At 29.8% G+C, this 23,908-nt stretch overlaps 5 protein-coding genes across 5 annotated transcripts; 3 read left to right on the forward strand and 2 right to left on the reverse strand.

Moving 5' to 3' along the window:
• Window position 1: 1 nt before the first annotated feature.
• PGO_101020 (hypothetical protein, conserved) lies at window positions 2-1,039 on the reverse strand (the record flags this gene model as incomplete). The annotated part of the gene is made up of 1 exon (XM_028688133.1): window positions 2-1,039. The coding sequence occupies one exon, from the start codon at window positions 1,037-1,039 to the stop codon at window positions 2-4; it is 1,038 nt and encodes a 345-aa protein (XP_028543934.1).
• A 1,689-nt stretch (window positions 1,040-2,728) lies between these two features.
• Window positions 2,729-9,010, forward strand: PGO_101030 (hypothetical protein, conserved; the record flags this gene model as incomplete). The annotated part of the gene is made up of 8 exons (XM_028688134.1): window positions 2,729-3,559; window positions 3,845-5,467; window positions 5,753-5,958; window positions 6,186-6,731; window positions 7,070-8,168; window positions 8,382-8,514; window positions 8,717-8,794; window positions 8,919-9,010. The coding sequence occupies 8 exons, from the start codon at window positions 2,729-2,731 to the stop codon at window positions 9,008-9,010; spliced, it is 4,608 nt and encodes a 1,535-aa protein (XP_028543935.1).
• A 1,519-nt stretch (window positions 9,011-10,529) lies between these two features.
• Window positions 10,530-12,825, forward strand: PGO_101040 (hypothetical protein, conserved; the record flags this gene model as incomplete). Its single annotated transcript, XM_028688135.1, has 2 exons — window positions 10,530-10,699; window positions 11,034-12,825. The coding sequence occupies 2 exons, from the start codon at window positions 10,530-10,532 to the stop codon at window positions 12,823-12,825; spliced, it is 1,962 nt and encodes a 653-aa protein (XP_028543936.1).
• Window positions 12,826-13,757: 932 nt separating this feature from the next.
• On the reverse strand, window positions 13,758-15,191 carry PGO_101050 (adenosylhomocysteinase(S-adenosyl-L-homocystein e hydrolase); the record flags this gene model as incomplete). The annotated part of the gene is made up of 1 exon (XM_028688136.1): window positions 13,758-15,191. One exon carries the CDS (start codon window positions 15,189-15,191, stop codon window positions 13,758-13,760), a length of 1,434 nt encoding a protein of 477 aa, XP_028543937.1.
• Window positions 15,192-17,307: 2,116 nt separating this feature from the next.
• On the forward strand, window positions 17,308-23,025 carry PGO_101060 (hypothetical protein, conserved; the record flags this gene model as incomplete). The annotated part of the gene is made up of 1 exon (XM_028688137.1): window positions 17,308-23,025. One exon carries the CDS (start codon window positions 17,308-17,310, stop codon window positions 23,023-23,025), a length of 5,718 nt encoding a protein of 1,905 aa, XP_028543938.1.
• Between the last annotated feature and the right edge of the window lie 883 nt (window positions 23,026-23,908).

Consider the following 23,908-nt stretch of genomic DNA (forward strand, 5'->3'; position numbering starts at 1 on the left):
CCTAAACACATGAATTTTTGTTCAAAAACCAGTGTAAATTTTTTTTTCTGATTTTTCTTTTTATTTGTTTGAAACATTTCTCTTCTAATAAAAATATATTTTTATAATTTTGACTGAACAATTTATTTTGAAAAAATATAGGTAGCAAATTTTGTATGTTGTATTTTGTTAAATCTAAATTGATGTCGAACTTATTGCAGGGTAACATCCCGTCTTCTTTCTCTACAAAATTGTGTGCTTCTTCTATATTATTGTGTACATGGAAATTTAGTGCACAATTCTCCTCCTGGTCATTGTACCCTTTTTCGATTAAAGTATGAAAACACTTCCTTAAAAATTCAGATTCTAATAAATATTTTCCAGGATAAAACCAATGGATGTTACATTTGACTGAAGTTTGGCTAGTCATGGAAGATAAAATAATATTAAAAATTATATGAATGTTAAAATGCGTTATATTATAAAAATAAAAATGATATTTATATTTTTCAAAAACGTAATGTCTTAATGCATATTTATATTTAAAGGGGGATTTCAAATATGTGTATCTGTATTGTTCTCTTTTGCCTCTTTTGCCAACAATATGATTCATTCGATATTTTAAAATATACACATTATCATTCTTTCGCCTGTTTCTCTCTTCTTCATATGTATCCGTTCTGTTTTCCTGAAAGTCATTTGACACATTTTCATCGAACCCATTTGAAATTGTTCCCCTTTCGTGGTCTCCATCTTGATCCTCCTTTTTGTTGCTAGTTCCACATGTCCAATTCATCGCAGCTTTTCTGCTCTTAGGAAAGTGATAGGGGTTCATAAAATTCATAATTTTTTCAACATTCTCATCTATTTTAACGCTATAATGTGTGCTTGCATCATTTGCATCTTCTTCACTCATGTGATATAAAATATTTTTACAGCTGTAATTATTGTATGTATAAATATTGTTCTTCAAATTTTCTATAGTCTTCCTCATTTCACATCTCCTCCTAGTGATGTAAGTAGCTTTAACATACTTCAAAAAGTAGTTTTGTATTCCCATTTTTTCGAAAAGAACAAAATAAAGCGGATCAAGAAATGACATATGGCGATGTGCATGAGCACGAATTCAACCAATAGTACACATTTTGTGTGTGTTCTTATTTATGCATTTTTTTTTTTTGTAGGCATTTGTGTGAAAGTGTAAAATGACCATTAAGGTTTTTTATGTATCCTCCCCATAGGAGGAACAGTGTAAAATGTGGAAAATTTGCGTGTTGTGTGAACTAAATAACAGCGCAAGCCTTAGTTAGAGGAGTAGAAATTGCGTAGAACTTTAATATGTCCATACTAATTATTTCCGTTCTTTATATTTTATTCATATAGAGGGTAAGGAAAGGCAAAGAAAAAAAAAAAAAAAAAAAAAAAAGGTAAACTAAGCAGAGTGAAGTGTAGCAAAGAAGGGGAAAAAAGCTATGAAATTATACTATATATTTTCAAGTCATTTTTATAAAGCTATTTATATATGGTTTTAAAAAAATAGTTCATAATTTTTTTTTTTTTTTTTTTTTTTTTACATGAATTGTAATAACACCTTAGTTATATGAGCTAATAGTTCACATGGTATATAGATACCATTTCACTACTTGGGGGGGATTTATTCTGATTAAGCACATATGCACAAATATACATATATATATATATATATATATAAGTTCCGTGTAATTTTTTTTTTCTCTTTTTATTTATTTTTTTTTTATTTCAACTCCCATGAGCAGTAGGCTTACCCACAATTCATAAACTTGGCTAGATAAATATTTTAGGAAAAGCATCAATTAAATATCATCGCACACACATTTGCAATAACTGCAGGTTATATTTTGTGTGAAAAACAGAAAAAAAAAAAAAAAAGAACTGATAAATCAAAACGAGCCAAGGTAAATCAAGGAACACACGAAGGAACGACCCTAACTATTATATTCACAGTGTTCGTAGATAAATTTGTCTGAGGGGGAAAGAGCCTAATTTTGGATGTAACCAGGAAAAAAAAAATAAATAAACGAAATAATAAAATAAACAAAGAAAGAAACAAATAAAGAAACAAATAAAGAAACAAATAAATAAATAAAAATGACGGTGTTTTCAACGAATGGCAGCTTTCCATGTCAAGGGTTCACAGGTTCACTACTCAGGTACCTCAGCGGGATGCACGTGTGCAGATTGCACATACCAAATGGTGCCAGGTGCCAACCGCTAGTATGATTCAAAATAAAAAAACGTCAGTGATAGAAGAATGGTTAATTGGGGAGAGTTTCTTTTTTTTTTTTTTTCCTCCTGAAAAATGTGCATACGTGCATGCATATGAGTGATGCTACTGAAGCAAAAATGGACAATAATGTATATTGCGAGAACTTATGTGCACACTTACATTTATCACATCATTTCCACTGTTACATTTAGCGCCATCGTTTCGAAAGTACATTTAACAGAATAACGTTTCTTAAAACGTGAAAAAGGAAAAACGTTTATTTACCCAAAATGTGTATACCGTTAGGGAATTTTTCCATGCCGTGAGCTGCATTTTTTTTTTTTTTTCACTTTTCTCTAATAAATTAACTTTTGTACTTTTATCCATTTTTTCACATATTATTTTGTTTTTATTATACCTAAGTGTAGTCATTAGCTATTGTTTTTTTTTATTTTTTATTTTTTTTTTGTTATACAAATTCACTTTCAAACCCCAGTTAACAAAATGATTCAGCAAATTTTTAACCCTGCGAAAGAAAAAAAGAAAACAAAACAATACGACTGCATTATCACTGATGCATTACATTATTATAAGAACGGAAGCAGGGTAAGGTTTAAGGATAATGTCGGAACAAATAATGGTACACATGGGGTTGTAGGACAGATATGGAAACTAAAGGAGGGGAAGGAAAATTTTAAAATTAATAACGTTAATGATGGTGATATAAAAAAAAAATCTAATGGTGTAATTGGCGTAGAATTTGAAAGGGTGAATTCATTAGATTCGAATTTATGCTTTTCTAACGAATCACATAGAGACGAACTTTTGAGGACATTAAAACATTATATTAATGAATATATGTATGATGTACAGGAAGAAAAATATAAGGAAATAATAAACTGTGCTGATAAGAAAAAGCTGTTAAAAAAATATATATACGAAATTAAAAAGTATAATTTCGTTGTTTTGGAAGATTTATTTTTCTTCTTCAGCATTAGCAATGATTACAATGATTATGCGTTAAGCAAAATGTTCCATTGTTTACTTTTAGTCTTTGATAAAAAAGAAGAAAAATATGTACTACTAGTTTTGTATATATTTCTGATGCTACTAAATGAAAATAGCATTAACAAATATTTTACATATATAATCGATTGTCTAATTAACATTTTAAATGTCCATGAGTGTACTCTACCTATTGACGAGATTAATGACAATATTAGATTGTTTGACCATAAGCCTATGATTCTTAATACCTATCTTGTTAATGAAAACGCTAGATATTTTTTATTCTCGTACTTTTGCTTCCTTACATGTACTATTTCGAAACAGAAGGTAAGAGATATATCCTGCTTAACCTGTAGGTAATGGGGTACTTAAATCTGTAAGACAATTACCACTTGTCATATTCCACCAAAAATTTTCATTTTTACCTATACTGCTATATGTATCTTTCCTTATTTACATACATACATGCATAGATACATATATGCATAGATACATGTATGCATAGATACATACATGCATAGATATATACATACGTGTACATATTGATTTTCTTTTTTTTTTTTCCACGAAATTTGCTTACTCATATCTCGCCTCCTCTTTTTTTTCCCCCAGTTTATGAGTCATGCTGACAAGATAATTCGAGTGTGCTTAGTGGGTATTTTTGACCAGTGTTGCGAAATAAATTGCCTGATGATGAATTTCATTCAAGAGATAATTGAACAAGTAGAAGATCATTACATCAATTATCACTACATCATTAGCACTTGTTTACTTAAATGTCTTTGCAACAAATACAGTAAAGTTAAAATAAAATGCATGGATACCCTCACAAAATTAATTTTAAATAATAATAATTCCAAAAGTTATAAAATTATCGAAATGTTAGTTGGATATAAAGACCCTAATGTAATTCCCATAAAATGTTTTTATGATCATACATATGTAAATATAAACTATTTATGTAATTTGTATAATGATAAAAGTGTAAAAGTAAAATTCAATTTCTATTCATTCCTGTTTATATTACTATACGAGTTTAACGAATCCAATGATTTTATAACATTTCTAATGCCTTATTTATTTTCTGCTTGTTGTGACAACTACAAAATATTTAGATTACTGTCTTTTTTGTACATCCAATTGATATGCAGAAAAAAAAAATTCGATATGGATAAAAATATGAATGACGAAATTATTTACCAGTTTAATTCTGAATGGTCATATAAAACGTCTTTTACCTTACCGTTGCCGCTAACAGAATACTATTTTCATCCATTTTGTCGTAATTCCATTTTGGTAAAGAAAAATATGTACAAGTTAGATATAGCCATGTCCCCTTTCTGTAGTGATAAAAGTGGAATCAACCACGCATCACAAGAAGAGAAAAGAAACCAGCATCCTTCTTCTGCTTCTGCCACTTCTGATGGTGACGAAAAAGAAAAAACATTCCGTTCTTCAAACATGAATAAAAAGAAAATGAACAACTCGAGTAATCCCACGGAGAATACGTTTACTTATGAACCAGGGGAAAAAAAAAATTTCAATTCCTTAGAAAAATACGAATTTGACGAAATGAAAGAGGATGAATATTCCGTAGAGTACTACCAAAACTTACTTTTAAATTTCTTAAAAAGTAATAAACGCATTTCGAACATTATAAGAGACAATAAAATAAAACAAGTAAACATTACGTACAACGAAATGAACAAGCAATGCAAACAATTATCTTTCACCATATTAAATGCCTACTTTAAATGTTTATATAAAGTTAAAGAGGATGAAACTAATCAATTGGAATCATTAGAAAACATAAAAATTATTTTATTACTATTTTATTTTATTGAAGATAATATAACAGAACATATTCCATATTTTATTTCACATCTGCTGCATGCATTTGAAAAGAAGTTAGATGAAGAACGCTGGTGTATTTATATGAACTGTTTGTACCTTATTGGTTCTTATGTGAAACCATCCAATTATTATTTTTTTCTTGAAAATTATTTAAAAAATGTGAAAGAAAATAATCAGAAACAGGTTACCCTAACTTGTCTTTACATGCTAAATGGTATTGGTACAGGGACTATAGAAACATACAAGAATATCAAAAAAAGGCATCATATCCAAAATGGAATACATGATTGCTTCGTCGAAGTTTTGAAAAAAATGATAAATCTTTTATTTTATGTCTTAAATGAAGACGAGCACTTAGAAAAGTACTTCCTCATTCTGCAGGTATCACAAAGGAGAAGGAATCAGCACATACACGTTATACGTATACATATATATATATATATATATATATATACATATTCATTCTGGTTCTTTCCGAATGGATGTATGCTGAACATACTTTGCATTTCACACTTTTAAGTTATCATTCATTGGATGCAGGCACACTTAGGATAATAACATCCAATGATTAATATCCAATAAGTACTCCTTTTGAGTCTCCCTGTGATATTTCCTGGTTCTCTGTTTCCATTACTCTTATATCTTATATACTCTTCCTTTTTTCAGATAATTCACACCATAGTGGGAAATGAGTGCACTTTTACGAGACTGGATGCTAATCATATAATCCAGTTAGTAATATTACTACACATAAGTTTCAACAAAATAAGAAATGTTAGAAATAACTTTTCAAAGGGAAAAGACAAAATTTGCCTCAACAAGAACTTCTATCTACCTATCGATGTGCTGGATATTCATTTTTATGTAAGCAGGTAATGATAAAAACAAATGAATAGATAAACTTTCACATTAGGTAGTAGTTACACAATTTTTTTTCATTCATTAGACGAAAACAAAATAAAATATTATAATTGTGAGAAAATTACATGCATAATGGGAAAACATTCCCTTATAAAGAAAAAAATGGAGAAAGTGGAGAAAATGTTTTTATACCTTTTTTTTTTTTTTTTTTTTTTCTCCCTTCTACCCGAAACCATAGAATAAAAAAGATAAAAAACTTCGAACATTTAGACATGAATAAAGAACAAATAAATATTAATATAGGTTCAGAAATATTGTACAAAATATTCAAGCTATCAGATGATAACTTAAACCAACAAATAATAATCTTACAAATACTATCAGACGAGTTGCTTTACAATTCCAATTATGTATATTTCTTGATTCAGTACATAATTAAAAGGCAAACATTTTTTTATGATAAAAGTTTTTCCATTTTTCTATGTAAAATTATTATTAAAATATTAAATTTAAATCAGAACAAAAAAAATATAATTAAAAGGGTATTCTACAACGAGGATCTAGAATTATATGATATTTACCAAGAAAATAAGGAAAAAAATAAGAACCAAATAAAGCATGTTTTTCTTGAACATGTGTGTACAATTTTTTTGCTTTTTATCTTTAAGAACCTAAATATTTATGAAACCTTCAACAATGTGATTGAAACTTGTAAGATCATTTTGTACCTCTTGATTGAAGTTAAAAATCCGTATTCCTTTTTGTTTTTTGTAAAGCAAGCTAGGTATGCACTGAGAACGACACATGAAGGAATTAAAGCAAGGGTGGCCGTTTACATAGAGGTGTGCGAGAGATTACATAAGCGTGCACGGGGACGATATCTAATATAGTTATATATGCACTATGTCTATCATAGCTACATGTGCACTATGTCTATCATAGTTATATGTGCACTATGTCTAACATTGCTACATGTGCACGATGACACAACCCGAAATCAAAAACGAACATGCGTAAATCAACCCATTTCAATCTACCATTAACTACTAACAAGTTATGCTCCATATTTATTTATTTTTATTTTTTATTTTATTTTATTTTTTTTCCTTCCCATTCCTGCAGCCTTGTTAACAAGCTATGCGACATACTCGAATGTAGAGAGGCTAAGAGCATTTATTTTTGCAAACATATTACTAACGATATGCATATAAATTACGAAAAATACATTAACAATGATGGGGATATAAAATATTTGGATCATATAAACATTGGGAAAAAAATAAGCATCAGAAATAAGGTAAACAACGAAGTAGATATTTTATTCTATTTTGTAAGTATTTGTATTTATTTAATATATTACAAGTCGTTATATTGTTTGTCAACATTGCTAAAAGAACAATGTGAGGACAGAGAAGACATAAAATTAAATGAACTGTTTACTAACTTTTTTGATGGTACACAAAAGCGGGTTCTAAATGCATTAAAAGTTAATGAAAAAAGTAGTTACACCAGTTCAAATTTGTACAAAAAAACCATTGAAGAAATGTTGAGAGACAAAAAAGATTTTTCGGAGTTATTTTTGATAAGGAATAAAATTTTAAATTCACCTGATTATAATGACCTCATATTAAATATACACATTTATTTCAGACATTCTTTTGCTTTATTACAAGGAGTACATATGTTTCTGCTACACCCAGTTATTCTTCACTATTTTTATGAAGTAAACCAAGAGAATATACCCAACTACAACTGTCACAATAGTGTAGATCTTCCTAAGGAAGATTTTTCCACACGTAAGAATAATTTTGTCGAAGAAAAGAATAGCAACTATTGTGTTACACACGAGCAGGGACAATATGGTTTCATAAAACAAATGGAAATTTTTTTTCAACAAGAAGATGTAAATAATATAATTGGTATTACATATGATCACACAAATTTATCAAACTATTTCAAAACTCATGATCTCGTTTTTTTTATACTTGAACATGATATTTATCATATTCCCTTTCGAATATTCGAAAAAAATTCTCAAATTATTTTACTTTATTCCTCTCTACTATTTTTCGCGGATGAATTTTTCCAAACTTTTGTGCCAGGAAATAATGATTCATCTTTTTTGTCTAACATCAGTGTAGGACTTTCAAACAAGTTTTTTGTAAATCCTCTCCAAATTAATGAAGAACATTTGACTTCTTTTTTCAACTTGCTTGTTCTAGTAAGATACCCCTCTTCCACCACCACCCCCAAAAAAAAAAAAAAAAAAAAAAAAAAAAAGAGGGTGAGGGAAGGGAGAGAAATATATATGATGCGTTTACATTCGCACTGACTATTGTATTGTGTGCAATCCTAAACATTCGAGTTGTAAAAAACTATATATTCTTCAAAAACGAATTATAATTTTTACTGCCTCTATCACTTTCCCTTGTAGTTATATTTAGAAAATGAAGATATCTTTAGAGACGCTTTGGTAAAGACGAGACAAAATGAAAGCGTGCAACAAAATGTCAACTTTGATAAAAGTCTATTTTCCAACATTGTCAATAATATACTTTTTAGTTACGGTAAGTAAATGGAGGAGTGTTTAGTTTTTGTTCAGAGATTTTATTCTTCTTCATTTTTTTTTTTTTTTTTTTTTTTTTACTGTATACACATATGTGAACAAATTTATTTGTAGAAAATCACATGTACTAAAAGATTCATTTACTTTCAACCCTCATTCACTGCTCCCCTCGCATTCATTCTACACTTGCCTTCTATGCTTAGATAAAAAAGACACGACGAAAGATTCCCTTTGTTGTTGTCTAAACTTTTTGCTGAACGTTTTAAGCGTCAATTATGGAGGTAACTTTTTTACGCATTTAAGACTACACGCTTACACATTTGTATATGAGTATATATGGTGGTATTGCAGTATTGTCCTTTGGATACTCAACACATTGTTATATTGTGAATTTTTAATTCTTAGACATTCTCATAAGCTTGAAGGGAGCGTATACTAGAACAAAACACGTTAAAAGGCTGGAAGTTTGTAATGCAATCATTAGTACGTTTCTGTGAATAGTTAATTTTTTCCTAACCTATTCAGGCTTTATGGTTTTTCAAAAGCACGCGTTCTGAGGCCTACAATTTGGAATGTAGATCCAGGGGTACGTATTTTTATACCATATAAGTGATTCCCACTCAATTGTGTGTTTCGGGAAAAATAAACATGATAAATGGTTAAGATAAAAAAAAAATTCACCAATTTCTCGAAGAATATTATTTTAATTCTAAATGTATTGCACATGTTTATTAAACTTCGTTGCATTTTATGTGGGTAATTACATTTCAATTTACAATTTTTCCTTGGTTAAACATTTTTCATATTTTATATATTTTTTTCTTATGTTTCTCCATTTTTTTTTTTTCTCTCTTTTTGTCCTTTTCGGGGTATTGTTTTTTGAGGATATATTCTCACACCTTATCTGCATATCCCAGATAATAAGAAGTGTGCGATTAGTAACCATGGAATAGTAAACATATGTGAATATGGACATCAATGTGTATCTATCAGGAAATGTAAGTTTTTTTTTTTTTTTTTTTTTTTTTTTTTTTCTTTATATGTGATTTAATGCTCTACACAGTGACGCTTATGCAATGTGACTTGATGCAATATAACACATCACATATCATATAACATTACGGAATTTTCCTTTTAATTAACACACAGAAATGCATTGTAGTTTTATGAACATAGGCTTTATCCAACAAATCAAAGTCATAAAGAAATATTTGCCAAAGTGACATCTGCTAGTTCTCCGAAATGGGGAAAATAAAAAAAAAAAAAATTAAAAAAATAAATAAAATTAAGAGAAAAAGAAGACGAAAAAGAAAACGAAAAAGAAGACGAAAAAGAAAACGAAAAAGAAAAAGAAAAAGAAAACGAAAACCAAAAAGAAAAAGAAAACGAAAAAGAAAACGAAAACGAAAAAGAAAACGAAAACGAAAAAGAAAACGAAAACGAAAAAGAAAACGAAAAAGTAATAAAAATTTGGAAAAGGCACGGAGATATGGTCCCACCAATTTTTCAATTCACAAACTTTCTACCACTTCTCTCTTGTCCTTTTAAAACTTATCACCCTTTTTAATTATTTTTTCCGTGCTAAATATTTTTAGGTACTTTATTAAGAAAACTATGATAGCAAAATTTTGTTTCTCGTTTTTTTTCAATTTATTTTTAAAACGTGGAAATAACCCGTAGGGACTACGAGTTTTATTTTAGTTTATTCAATTTCTTATTTTGAAATTAATGTATATACATAATTTATACATGCATATATGCGTTCCCTTGAGCCACAAAAAAAAAAACAAAAAGAGATGAACTATTTGGGTAGGAAAAACTTCCTTTAGCCACATTCATCGAACTCATCGTACTCCATCATGTTCACCCGATTTCCCCAATTTTGGAATATTTTAACGCGTATATTTTATACATAATGAAAAAATTTTCCCACAGCTCATAATCAGAAAGCAGAGGGAACCACGGAGATCTAAAAAGAGGAGTAACAACGAAACTACAACTCTATTAAAAATAAAAATGCCTCAGTTAGTGCCAGTTTATAATCAGGAAAAATCCTTAAAGGAGCAAGATGATAAAGAGTTATTGAAACATAGGAATTGGGATTTTGCCCACTCCCTAGTGAAATTAAAAAAAAAAGAAGACGATGGAAATTTTCCCGATGCTTATGATAATAATCCACACTTAAAGTATAACAAAACTGATTGAGATGATACATGTAAATTTTTTTTTTTTTATCCCCCATAACCCCTTATTCTTTCCACTGCATCCCGTTATACCTTCTTATTTACCGTCACCTACTGCCACTAGCAGACTCTAGCAGTCTCTAGCAGTCTCTAGCAGTCTCTAGCAGTCTCTAGCAGTCTCTAGCAGTCTCTGTTTTATCCAGATTTTCCATTTGTGTACATTCACAAAACTTCTCACACCGGGATAACTAAAACTTTTCTTCACATGTTAAGTTACACATATACAATTTATATATATTTTTTTTTTTTCTCCTATCCTATATTGTCCTATTAATAGAAAAAGCAATAACCTCATAAAAAATGAAAAAGGATTATGGGTACCAAAAAAGAGAAAAAAGGGTGAAGATAAAATTAAATGTAATAAAATAAAAGACGAAACTGAAAAGGACCAAAAAAAAAAAAAACATATTCAAAAAAATCGTAACAAATCGAATAGTTACGCTACCTCCGATGATTCGAACTATTCCAATCATTATAATTCTTCAAACAGTTCTTATAAAAAAAAAAAAAGAAGGAAAACATTAGTTAGATCAGCATCAGTTAGAAATAGTACGAGCTCATATTCTTCAGTTGTGCGTGAAAGCACGAAAAGGAGTTCTTATGTATGCAATACCAAGAGATCTAGTAAACAGAAAGAAAAGAAAATGAAAAATAAAATATATGAAAAAGGCCGAAGATGTCACAAGGATGAGGATAATGATGATAGGGAAGATGGGGAAGATAGAGAAGTTAGTGAAGGTGAGGAAGATAGAGATGATAGTGAAGATATGGAAGATAGAAAAGATAGTGAAGATATGGAAGATAGAGAAGATAGTGATGATAGTGAAGATAGGGAAGATAGAGAAGATAGTGCAGATAGGGGGGATAGGAAAAATAGGAATAATAGGAAAAATAAGAATCATAGGAAAAGTAAGAATCATAGGAAAAGTAAGAATCATAGGAAAAGTAAGAATCATAGGGAATACAGAAAAAGTGCAAAGAAACATGATAAAAAAAAAAAAAAAAAAAAAAAGTTGAAATCGAATGACAGCACAAGTGAAGACAACAACACATCCGACGAACACATGGATGGAGATAATACTAATTCGTTTGAACAGTCAAACAAAAATGAACACAGTGCCAATTCTGTGAAAAAATTAAATGATAAAAACATCAACCCCAGTGAAATAAGTGACGATAAACTGAGCGAAGGCGATACTGTTTCCTCGGATAGCGATCTAAGTAAACTTCAGTACATTGACCTATCTGATAATACAAGAAAAATTACAAAAAATTACAACAGAAAAGAACTTTCTGGAAGTGAAAATGATAATGCAAATTCTGAACAAAAAGACAATGGGCATTATCTTAAAAGGGAGCACAATCGAAAGCCTGTGCATAGGTATGAACATAAACATGGATTTCGACACGATCATATGCATCATGCTAGATACAGTGATTATAACCAAAAGGATCTTGACGAGGAAGACGAAGATGAGGAAGGAACAAATAAACATAAAGCTATCATGTATCATCAGAGAAAAGATGATTCTCAAGTAAGGAAAATGTCTCCATATGACAAGAGAAATAATACTTACAGAGAGAAGGAAAGAAAGAGGAAAGAATTAAATTCATCTGATAACGAGAATGATTGGAATTATAACAATAACAGAAAATACGATAGGAGATATCATGATCATTCAAATGACAGAAATGATAAAAGATACAACTATGAGAAGAATAAGTATTTCAATAAATGGGATAGACAAGAATGGTCTGATAATAGAAGAGGACGATATAGAAGAACCCAGTTAAGAGATAATTGTCATTACGAAACGGTTGAAGAAATAAAAAATAAATGTATACCAAATTTTGATCAAAAAGATGATAACGCTCAAGATGGAGAAATTAAACGTGATAACACAAAAACGGGTGATAAAAACAAATTAGAAAATGTAGAAATGACTGAAATAGATGAGGATGAAATAACAGAAAAAAAAAAAGTAGAAGAAATAAATAAAAAGCTGCAAGAAAAGCTTGAGGAGGAGAAAATTATGGAATCATTGGGTTTACCCCTTGGATTTGTTTAAAACGTTTTTTCGTGCAAATAGCTAGAGCGAGCGTAATTCTGTTACAATGATAATGTGGGTGATAAGCAATTTGCTGAATTGAAGTTAATTTTAAGGACGATGTTTTTATAATTCATTTTTGCAATACATTTCAATGCACGCATGCAAAAATGTATGTATACACAAAACACCTTCCGGACGACCCCGTATTCCAGACAGAAGGGCAAAAAAATAAATAAACAAATAAACCAATAAAAATAAATAAATGAAATAAAGTGAGAAAAATAAAATAATAGCAAACTTGCGCAACCGCACTTTTAACACAACACACCGTTTTTTTTTTTATTTTTTTATTTTATTTTATTTTTTTTTTTTTGCTGTGTAAAAAGTGACAAAACACGCCTGGCTATTGTGATTTGCAACAATTTTTTTTATGAATAATTTTTTACTTTTTTATTCGAGGTAGCAAATGGGGTAATATTATATATTTATGGAATTGCCAACAGATGGAATCGGGAACTCAACAATGCTGTTGTATTGTTTTTTCTCATTTTGATTTATTCACTCTTTTGTACATATACACATATACCTGTATATACATGTGCACATACACACATATGCGTATGCTTTATATTTTACATTTTTTAAATGTATATTTTTTTATTCTTCCCCATAGGGAAGAAGCTAATATGCCAACACAAATGATGCAATTCAATTTGTCAAAGTGTATGCACAGAGCTGTGTACGTAAACTGTTGAATGGCATGTAGACATGCAATTGTTGACAAAAATTTTTATGCTTGACACGCTTATTTACAGTTTGGACGTCTGAGAGTATATTTGAATAAACTTGTAGGTAGACATATATTGTGCTTAAGTATGTGCATCGTGCACATTCATTCGTATACGTGCACTAGAGCACATTATGAGTGTTTCACGTCGTCCCTCCATTGATTAATACCTATACTCATTGCTCTTGTAAGGTCCATTTTTTGTAACCCCTAAAAATTCACATTGTTTGTCATCTAGCTGGGTTAGAGAAGCATTGAGCTTCTTCAAATGATATAAAGCAACCTTTTCATCTAAATGTTTCGGCAACAAGTAAACATTATTTTGATACTTGGAATTATTTCTATTTTCCCATAAATCAAGTTGTGCAAAAACTTGATTACAAAATGAAAAGGACATAACAAAAGCTGGATGACCAGTTGCACATCCAAGGTTTAAAAGTCGACCTTTAGCAAGTACAATAATTTTATTTCCGCTTGGTAGTGTTATTCTATCAACTTGTGGTTTTATATTTTCAATATGTATTCCTTCGTAGTTAAACAATTCGTTAACTTGTATTTCATCATCAAAATGCCCGATATTTCCAACAACGGCATTATTTTTCATTTTCAACAAATGTTCTAATTTAATAACATCTACATTTCCTGTACAGGTAATAAAAAAATCTCCTTTTTCCACAATTTCATCTAATGTAACAACATTAAAACCTTCCATAACAGCTTGGATAGCACATATGGGATCAATTTCAGTAACGTAAACTCTTGCACCTAAGCCTTTCATAGATGAAGCACATCCTTTTCCAACATCACCATATCCACAAATAACAACAATTTTCCCTGATATTAAGAAATCAGTTGCACGCATTAAACCATCAGGTAATGAATGTCTACATCCATAAACATTATCATATTTTTGTTTCGTTACTGCATCATTTACATTTATAGCTGTAAAAAGTAGTTCATTATTATTGTTCATTTTTTTTAATCTTAATATTCCAGTTGTTGTTTCTTCAGATACTCCAATAATCTTCTTTGCTATATTTGTCCATTTTTTGGGATTTTTAAGAATAGAATTTTTTAATAAATTCAAAAAACATTTCTCTTCTGCATTCTTTCCTAACTCAGGATCAGGTAAAATATTTTTTTCTTCATATAATTTTTCATATTCCACGCCTTTATGTACTAAAAGGGTTGCATCGCCACCATCATCAACAATTAAATCGGGCCCTTCTTCATTTTCCCATGTTAGTGAATTTTCCACACACCACCAATATTCTTCTAATGTTTCCCCTTTCCATGCGAATACTACTACATTTTCTAAAGTACTAACTGCAGCAGCAGCATAATCTACAGTTGAGTATATGTTACATGAACACCATCTTATTTTAGCCCCTAAAATTTGTAACGTTTCAATTAATAATGCACATTCTATTGTCATATGTAAACATCCACTTATTTTTGCACCTTTCAAAGGTTTCAGTTTTTCATACTCTTCTCTAATAGTCATAATTCCAGGCATTTCATTTTCAGAAATTTGCATTTGTAGTTTTCCAAAAGGAGCCAAGCTCAAATCTTTTACCTTACTCTTATTTTCCCACATTTTTTTCTTCCCCCCACTTAGAATGAAATAGAAAATAATGAATATGTTGCAGTACTAGTTAAGAGGATGTGGTGAAGGGGCGACTGCAAGGATTACGTCTTTTCATGTATTTTTTTTTTTATTTTATTTTATTTTTTTTTTTTGTAGCGAATGTAAATGATAACTCTAATTATGTAGAATCCTTGTCAAAAATGCTATTACGAAGGGTATGGCACGATCAAAGGGTTGCGAGTTTTCATACATAATGATATCAGGAATAAAGCTTTTTGTCGTATGGCTTCGGGGAACCTATGAAAACGCAAAAAAAGAAAAATACCTACATGCATATATATGTATATACATACTAGTATATGTGTAAACGCATGTACAGTTACATATATATACATGGGTATAAGTACAGGTAAAAATGCACAAGTGTGTGTAACGCTTTTGAATGAGTCACTTTGGCAAAAAAAAAAAAAAAAAAAAACATACCTATCTCTCCGATAATTTTTGCAAAAATGATTAAAACCAGTTGTAGCGTATGCAAAATCATGGGATAAATGTTTTTTTCGTTTTTTGGATAATTATGTAACCTTTTATTTTTCGGGATTTTTGTATTTATTTTACACTTTTTTTACTTTTTTCGCAAAAATATATTTATTGCTTTAAAAAATTTACCTTAGAAGATAAAAAAGAAAACAAAATATACTTGTATATGCTGGGCAAATCGAGGGAAGATACTATTTCTTGCAGTGCACATTATAATCGACAAAAAGGAAACATGTAGGTTTTTTTTATTTTATTTATTTTTTTTTTTTATATATTAACACAATGTAGAAGTAGAAGAAAACACTTTAATATCATCATTTAGGACTGATGAGGAATTTCCTAATAATATTCTACAGTTTTACTCAGTATTAATCAAGTTAGAATATATGGAGAAACCTATCAAATGTTAGTGTGAGATTCTCAAATTTATAACATGGTTGCAAGTGAAAACTTAGAGTGCTAATATATTTTGCACTCACAATCATGGGTACCCTTTTTTTTTTTTTTTTTTTTTTTTTTTTCTAGATGATTCCACTGGCTACAGGAGTCTCGGCTTGTATTCACAACCACTTATGAAAATGCTTGAATGCATATATGTATTTTTTTGCTCGTAGTGTGTGCTTGTTTTGGGGGAGGTTAAACTGACCTTATAATAAGAGAACCCCATCTTACACCAGCCCAGCTGAATAGGAAATATATTTTTGAGATATTGTTTCTAACATCGTATAAAATGTAAAAAAGAACCTCCACATGTGATGTGTTATGCTTTGTAGATATGTATAAATACATACATATATATATATATATATAGAAGTAATATTTCCTGCTTAATAAACTTATACTGCATTAAGAAACAACGCAAATCTTGGAACAGAAATATAATGGTCATCGAAGTTCTTAGGTGGGTAAAAGGTGACGAGGTAAGGCTCAAAAACATGATATGGTTTTTTCCGGTACATGATAAAAAGGAATATTTTTATACATGATACATATATGTGTGTTAAAATTTTTGATAATTTAACAAAAATGGCATATTTTTTTTTTTTTTTTTTTTTTTCATTAGAGTAAGGAAAAATGTTAGATTTACACTCCTCCCATTTGTTTAGATAAGTGACTTAAGTTGCTTAAGAGTAAATTTTCAATTTTTTTTTTTTTTTTTTTTTTTCCTTATTTACAAATGATAAAAAAAAAAAAATGTTTCATCTGTGCAGTCAACACCTGTATCTATTCTTCCGCCCACTACATATATAATATCACTTTTAATTCCAACAGCATGCCTCTTCAAATAGCACTCATGCCAATATAGCATAAGGGAACACATAACTGGCAAGCAAACCAAGCTGCTGAGAATTATAAGAGTAGAAGAAGAAGAGGTAGAAGAAGTAGCAATAGAAGAAGTAGCAGCAGAAGTAGCAGCAGAAGTATCAGCAGACGTAGCAACAGACGTAGCAGCAGAAGTAGCAGCAGAAGTATCAGCAGACGTAGCAACAGACGTAGCAGCAGAAGTAGAAGTAGACGCAGCAGCAGAAGTAGCAGCAGACGTAGCAGCAGAAGGGTAGCAAGGAACTGAAAAAAAAAAAAAAAAATGCTGAAACTTATAGGAAAGTGTGCAATAATAAACATTGTAATAATTCTTATATTTAAGGGTTTGCCAAAAAGCGCAGGGATAAAAATTAAGAGACTAAGTGATTGGTTCTCTTTTATCGAACCAGGAATTTGGAAAAATATATCTAAATATGAAATAAATTATAATTTCCGTGTTGTACGGAATAGAGAGAAATATGATCCTTTTAAGGTGAACAATTCCATAAATCCTTTGTACTACTCAAATGGAGAAGAGTCAAATTCTGATAACAGCATGGATTTATCAGGTGTAGGTGAAAGTAGTGACAAAAGGGAGGAACTGCAAAAGATAAATAATAACATGAATAAAGAAATGCTGAATAATGAACTAGTAAGAAAGAGTCGAGAAAGTAACATTAAGAGGGAAAAGAAAAAAGAAGCAAAACGGGAATATTTAAATGGTGAAATATTGAGTGAAGAAGAAATAAATGAAAACATGAAATTTCAGCAGTGGAGTGATAGATTACAGCTTTCAAAAGAAAATTCCTTTTATTATGACATAGTAAATAATTTCGTAAGTACAAAAAATTATGATAGAATAAATCAGATAAATTCCAATTTTTACAGAAAAACATTTGTAATGGAGGACTGTTCTTCAGTGAGTCTTATCCCATTTCATATTAAAAAAAAAAATGAACAAATGTGCCAATCGTTAACAAAGAATTTTAGCAATAAAATGACGTATGATATGTTTGTAAAACCAAAAAGTGATGATACCATCGGAGGAACTGTAGGAAAAATGGAAAAAACGATCTATGACATGAAGGATAAAAATGAAATGACGCCAGATATGGACATACCAGATGAATCAATCTTAGATGAAGAACAAATTAAAGAACTCTCAGATATCAATTTTGCAAAAAGAACAAACATTATTTTCCCAACGGAATCATTAAGGAGTTCCATATATATTGGGAAGGAAGCCTTTAACGACTTTCTAGAAAAAGGGTTAGGATCCATAAAGTTAATGATGAATAAATATTTACATAATTATTATGAACATAACATAACAAGAAATTTGGATGATAAAATATATCTTATGTTTATTCTGAGATATATAAAGAATTATATATTGAAAATAGTATACAAAACTTTTCAAGTTAAACTGATGAATGAAATAGAAATTGAAAACGATTCAAATGCTTTTCCAAATAATAACAGCAAACTGATAAACAATGAAATGTACATACAACTTGCATCAGAATATGAAGAAATTATGAATATCTTAGGACATTTTATAGAAAAAATAAGAGATATATTCAAAATTAAGGAAAATGAATTGATAGATTATTTAACCAAAAAGAAAGAAATCATAAATTATTCTACTCCATATACATTAAAAAGCAACGAAGAAACAGAAAAACACATTATGAATATGTGGAACTATTTCAATTTTAAAATATTTAACAATGAATTACCACATTTTGATTTCATAAATTTCTATTGGATAAATAGCAAAGTAGATAAATTAAAACTTATTCCAAATATGAAAATGTACAAAATTGTTAATAAACATTTTATAAATTTGCCAAGTATTTTATTCTGTTCTGCCTTGAAAACATCTCCCCTTTTGTTAAATTACACAATCTTAAAAGTCATGTATGAGTATCACAAATTGCTACACGTTGATATTTTACCTTTCAAGGAAGTAAAAAATTATAACACATCTAATAAAATAGATCAAACCAAACAGAAAATTATAAAATTCGTCCATGGTATCTCAGGCTTGCTAGAAAATATAGATTTTTACTTCTACACTCCATATTTGGGAGACTTAAACTTGACAAATGATGAAACTGCCATATTCCATTCTTACATCAAGGACATCAATGCAGATAGTAAGAAGTTATTCCACAATTTAGAGTACAATAAGGAAATTTCCTTCGGCACCAATCGGCAGAACGATCTCACCCAAGAGGGGGCGGAACGAGATAAAGAGATGGCCGAACGAGACCAGGAGAAAAGTCTCATCCAAGAAAATCATCTCGACGATGAGGATGAGTGTAGTGATGATGACGAGAGAAACCAAGACGACATCGTGATGCTTCTCCTAAAGTCAAATGTTACTAGCGACATTAACAGAGCCATCCAACTGGCCTCCAATGTTTACAAGAAAAAAAACGTCAGCCAAATATGGGGAAATACTGTGGACATAACAAGTGCCGAAGCAGGCCAATTAGAAATTGTTGGAGGAGGAGGAGTAAAAACTAATTCAGGCAAGGTAAAGGAAAGTACAGGTGATAAGATGAAAGACAGCAACCAAGCGCTTCAACGTTTCAGAATACCACTAAACGAATTTACTTCTTCCCTTTTTCTGTGTGATGTGAATACCTCAACGAAATATCTAACACAAGGTATCGAAAAATTAAAGGGGTTAAACGAATTCGACCTTACATATGTACATAACGCTTTGACTAGTGCATGCATGAGATTTTTACATGAAAGTGGAAATGAAAATGAAGATGTAGATAGTCTTTTGAAGAAGTATGAAAAAAATGAAAAGGTAGAAACGACTAATAATATTATGACCCTGCAAATGATGGTAGTAATAGGAGAACTGTTCAGAAGTATTAGAAAAATGAGAAGTAAAGAAAAATATTTTTTTAAAAGAATTTTACAAACAGATGTAATTTCAGATATATATAAAGATGTAAGTATTTATGATGAATATATGAATATTAATAATATGGATTATGTTATGAATAATTTAAAAATTGCATATCCAATGAAAAGTAATGTTTTATTAACTCGTAACAGTAGAGAAGAAATTGCTTACTATTTTCTGAACTATTATACCAAATATTTATTTCGTTTTGACTTACCGAACAATATAGTAATAAAATTTACTGATAATATATCAGGATTAAGCTTCTCTGATTATAATTTTGATTATATATCCAATGATGTTATTATTTATGTACACAATGATATAAGCAATTCGTTAGTCTTGTCTAGAATAATACTCGATGAGTGCCTCAATGTGTATGAAAAATATACTACATACGTTCACAAATATGGTGGAAATACAGATAGTGCTACAGTCAAAGAGGCTAAAAGTAGGTTAAAAAAAGAGGAAAGTATAAAAGAGGAAGATAATAAGAATTTGAAAAATCCATCGAAGGGGAAGGTTCAACACAGTGAAGGGCGAAGCCATAGTGACAAAACTGAACAATCAGGTATAAAAAATACCTTAAGGGAAGATGTCAAAATCGATGGAGAAGAGGAGGAAATTCTAGAAGATGATGATACAGATGCTGATGCAGATGAGGACGTAATGAATCACCTGGAGGAAGAAAGTATTGACAAGGAAAATATCAATTTGGGAAACGTTAGAGAGGTGAAGAATATCCATGGGTTACCATGTGAGGAATCGCAGGACGAAACTGTGGATGATGAAAACGTGGACATTTTTAATTATGTAAAAATCAATCGAATGAAACAATTCATTCGCTTTGTAATTGAGTACAACAACTGGCCGTTTTTCCTAGACGAGACGATAAATTTAGATTCGTATCTGAACAACGAAGAGTTAGAAGTGCTGGAAAATGTAAATCATTTTAACAGTCTAAATAAATTGTTCGTAAAACTAAAAGGTGCACATATAGGGAATAAAAAAATTATGAAAATAATTCAAAATGCTATAAAAAGAGAAGATTGTAAGACAATATGGGAAGAGAAAAAAATTCCAATAAAACACATCGCATCAGCCTTGTTTACAAATAATTATATAAACTTATATAAAGTGCTTCAAAAAGGTATTAGAGTGTTAATAAATTTAAGTATAAATGAAGTTAATTTTATTATGAACAAGTGCAAATATGCATGTGAAATAGTATACTATAGAAGATTAGAAGAACTGAGATCATCAAATAATAATCTCATTTTTACAATGTATAATGAAAATGTAAGCTCAATAGAATATTATTTTGATAAATTAAAAGAGAAAATTATTTTAATTAGCTTAATTAAAAAAGATGATGTATTTAGTACACTCATTAATTTGATATCTGGTATTTTTCCAAACAAAACCAACTCACCCAACGAACTTGACAAAGGTAAAAATGACACAAAATCGAAGGAAGAAATTGATAAACTTATTTTCTTATATGATAATGAAAAGAAGAAATGTGGTTTTACGAACTCGTTAAATAGAATCAATGCCACTTATAATTTATTTCACTTTTTTAATAAAGAAATATTTGAAAGCAAGTTAAGTAATGTGCAAATTGAATTTGTGAAAAATGATCAGGTATTATCTACGCACCTAAATTTTGTCAACTCTTTTGAAAATACAAAAATATTAATTAATGACAATATATATTCTGTTGCCATTTTAGCTAACGTACTTCTCAAAGAAATGGCAGAAATATTTTACTTCTATAATGATAATAAGATTGAAAGGGAAAATAAATTATACCTTAAGAATAATTTTAAGAGTGCCTATCTTCCCGTTGTTTTCAAATATGCCAAGTGTTTCCAGAAAGAAGAAACCATCGAATCTTTTGACTTTGGTGAAGTTCGAGTGGATGGCACAAAGGAGGAGAGGAATCACTGTGAACAGGGGCAAGCACAGAACCAAACACAAAACGACACACAGAAAGACACACAAAACGACACACAAAAGGACACACAAAACGACACACAGAAAGACACACAAAACGACACACAAAAGGACACACAAAACGACACACAGAAAGACACACAAAAGGACACACAAAAGGACACACAAAACGACACACAGAAGCACGCGCGCGTACCGCCTCCGAAAGAACAGCTTGCAGCGGAGAAAGATAAATTGGACATTGAAATTTTAATAAACAAAATTGCAAACTACGATCATGAGGAAATGTTCAAGGAAATTTTGGAATTTAGAAAAATAAAATATAATGATAAAGCAGAAGTTCAAAAGTGCATCGAAGAATATCTATACACGTATGAAAAGGTAAATGGTATGAAATATTGTGGAACTGAACAGAATCAGGAAAAAAAAAAAAAAGATAAAACAGATAACACTGTGCCAAGTGAAGATCCCGCAATGGAATTATATTTTGCACCAAATGATCTTAAAACTATATACCTTAATTATATGTATAAATACATAGAATATGTAGTTAAAAAAAAAGAATTTCCAATTACATTTAATGAAGTAAATGAAGAATGGATTAATGCCTTAACAGAGTTAGAAAATCAAAAAATTTTATTCTATTCAACAAAAAAGAATAGTGGACATTTATACGATTTACTAATTAATAGTAAAGCCTGCTCGTCAAAGAGAGCTTTAGACATATTAGAACATAGTTTACAAAAAACGAAGAGTGATGATGAACTCATAGAAAAGACTCTTTCTCGTAGTGAAGATAGTGATGCTATTAAAAATTTTGATGAGTTTGTTTTATGGATAAACAAAAATAAAAAAAAAGATTTTGAAAAAATAGATCCACAAGAATTGTTAAATACCGATGCCCATGAAAACGTAAAGGAAGATATAAAGGATGTCATAAATGAATATAATTCCCTATACGATGAAAATGCCACTAGAAACTTGGATCCTAGTAGTGTTACCATTGATAATTTAAAGGATTTGGTTAAGAAGCACAACATTTCTAAGGAGGAAATTCAGGCTGCCATGAGCCAGTTAGATATCCCAGATGATTTTGATATAGACTCGTTATATAAATGAAGTATGTTCCACTACAAATTTGTTCCATAGTTTAAGTGAAGATGTTTAAAATGTACCTTTTAAAGTTACGTGTGAACCTTGACAAATGTTAAATTTCCCACTTGTGTATGTGTAAATATTCATATAATTATGTTATTTTTAGTTTTACGTACAATTTTTTTTTTTTTTTTTTTTTTTTTTTTTTTGTCAAATGCTTTCATCAGATTGTTCGCTTCTCCCATCTCGCGTTTTTGTTCAATGGAACAAAATGGAACAACATATTTAGAGGGAGTATGGAGTAATGTGGGTTGGGTTAATTATGTTTCTATTGTACCTTAAGTGATACACCCCAAGGGTCTATACCTATGTAATATCTGCTTACACACGCACATGTATATATATGCATTATTTACCAAAAGATGTGACCCCTTTATTCTTTCCTTTTTTTTTTTTTTTTTTTTTTTTTTTTGTTTAAATTGCGTTGCTTCTCCGCAGTTGACTGGATTACTTAACGCATATTTTCACATCGTTTCGCAACTTATAATATTTGCACTTTTTTTTTTCTTTTAAATACCATTTACTATGTTTTCTTTTTTTTATTTACTCTACTTTAAAAAAAATGGGCATTTAGGTTGTCTTCTTACCAACCTGCATTTTGTTCAACCGTTTAGTATAACCTTTTTTTTTTTTTTTTTTTTTTTTTTTTTTTTAGGGCTGTGTTTTTTACGTCTTATTTCTTATTGGTACAAATATGTCTGTGTAGCCGATCAGTACCTATTTTTTTTTTTTTTTTTTTTTTTAGCGTTTTATCAGAATAAGTGAGGGGAGGATAGGTGGGAATGTATTTTCTTGAATTGAAAAATATCTTTATTTGAGTTTACAAAATTGGTTCAAATGTTTGGTA

Source organism: Plasmodium gonderi (assembly GCF_002157705.1).
Source record: "Plasmodium gonderi DNA, contig: Chr10, whole genome shotgun sequence".
In the NCBI taxonomy this organism is placed as follows: domain Eukaryota; phylum Apicomplexa; class Aconoidasida; order Haemosporida; family Plasmodiidae; genus Plasmodium; species Plasmodium gonderi.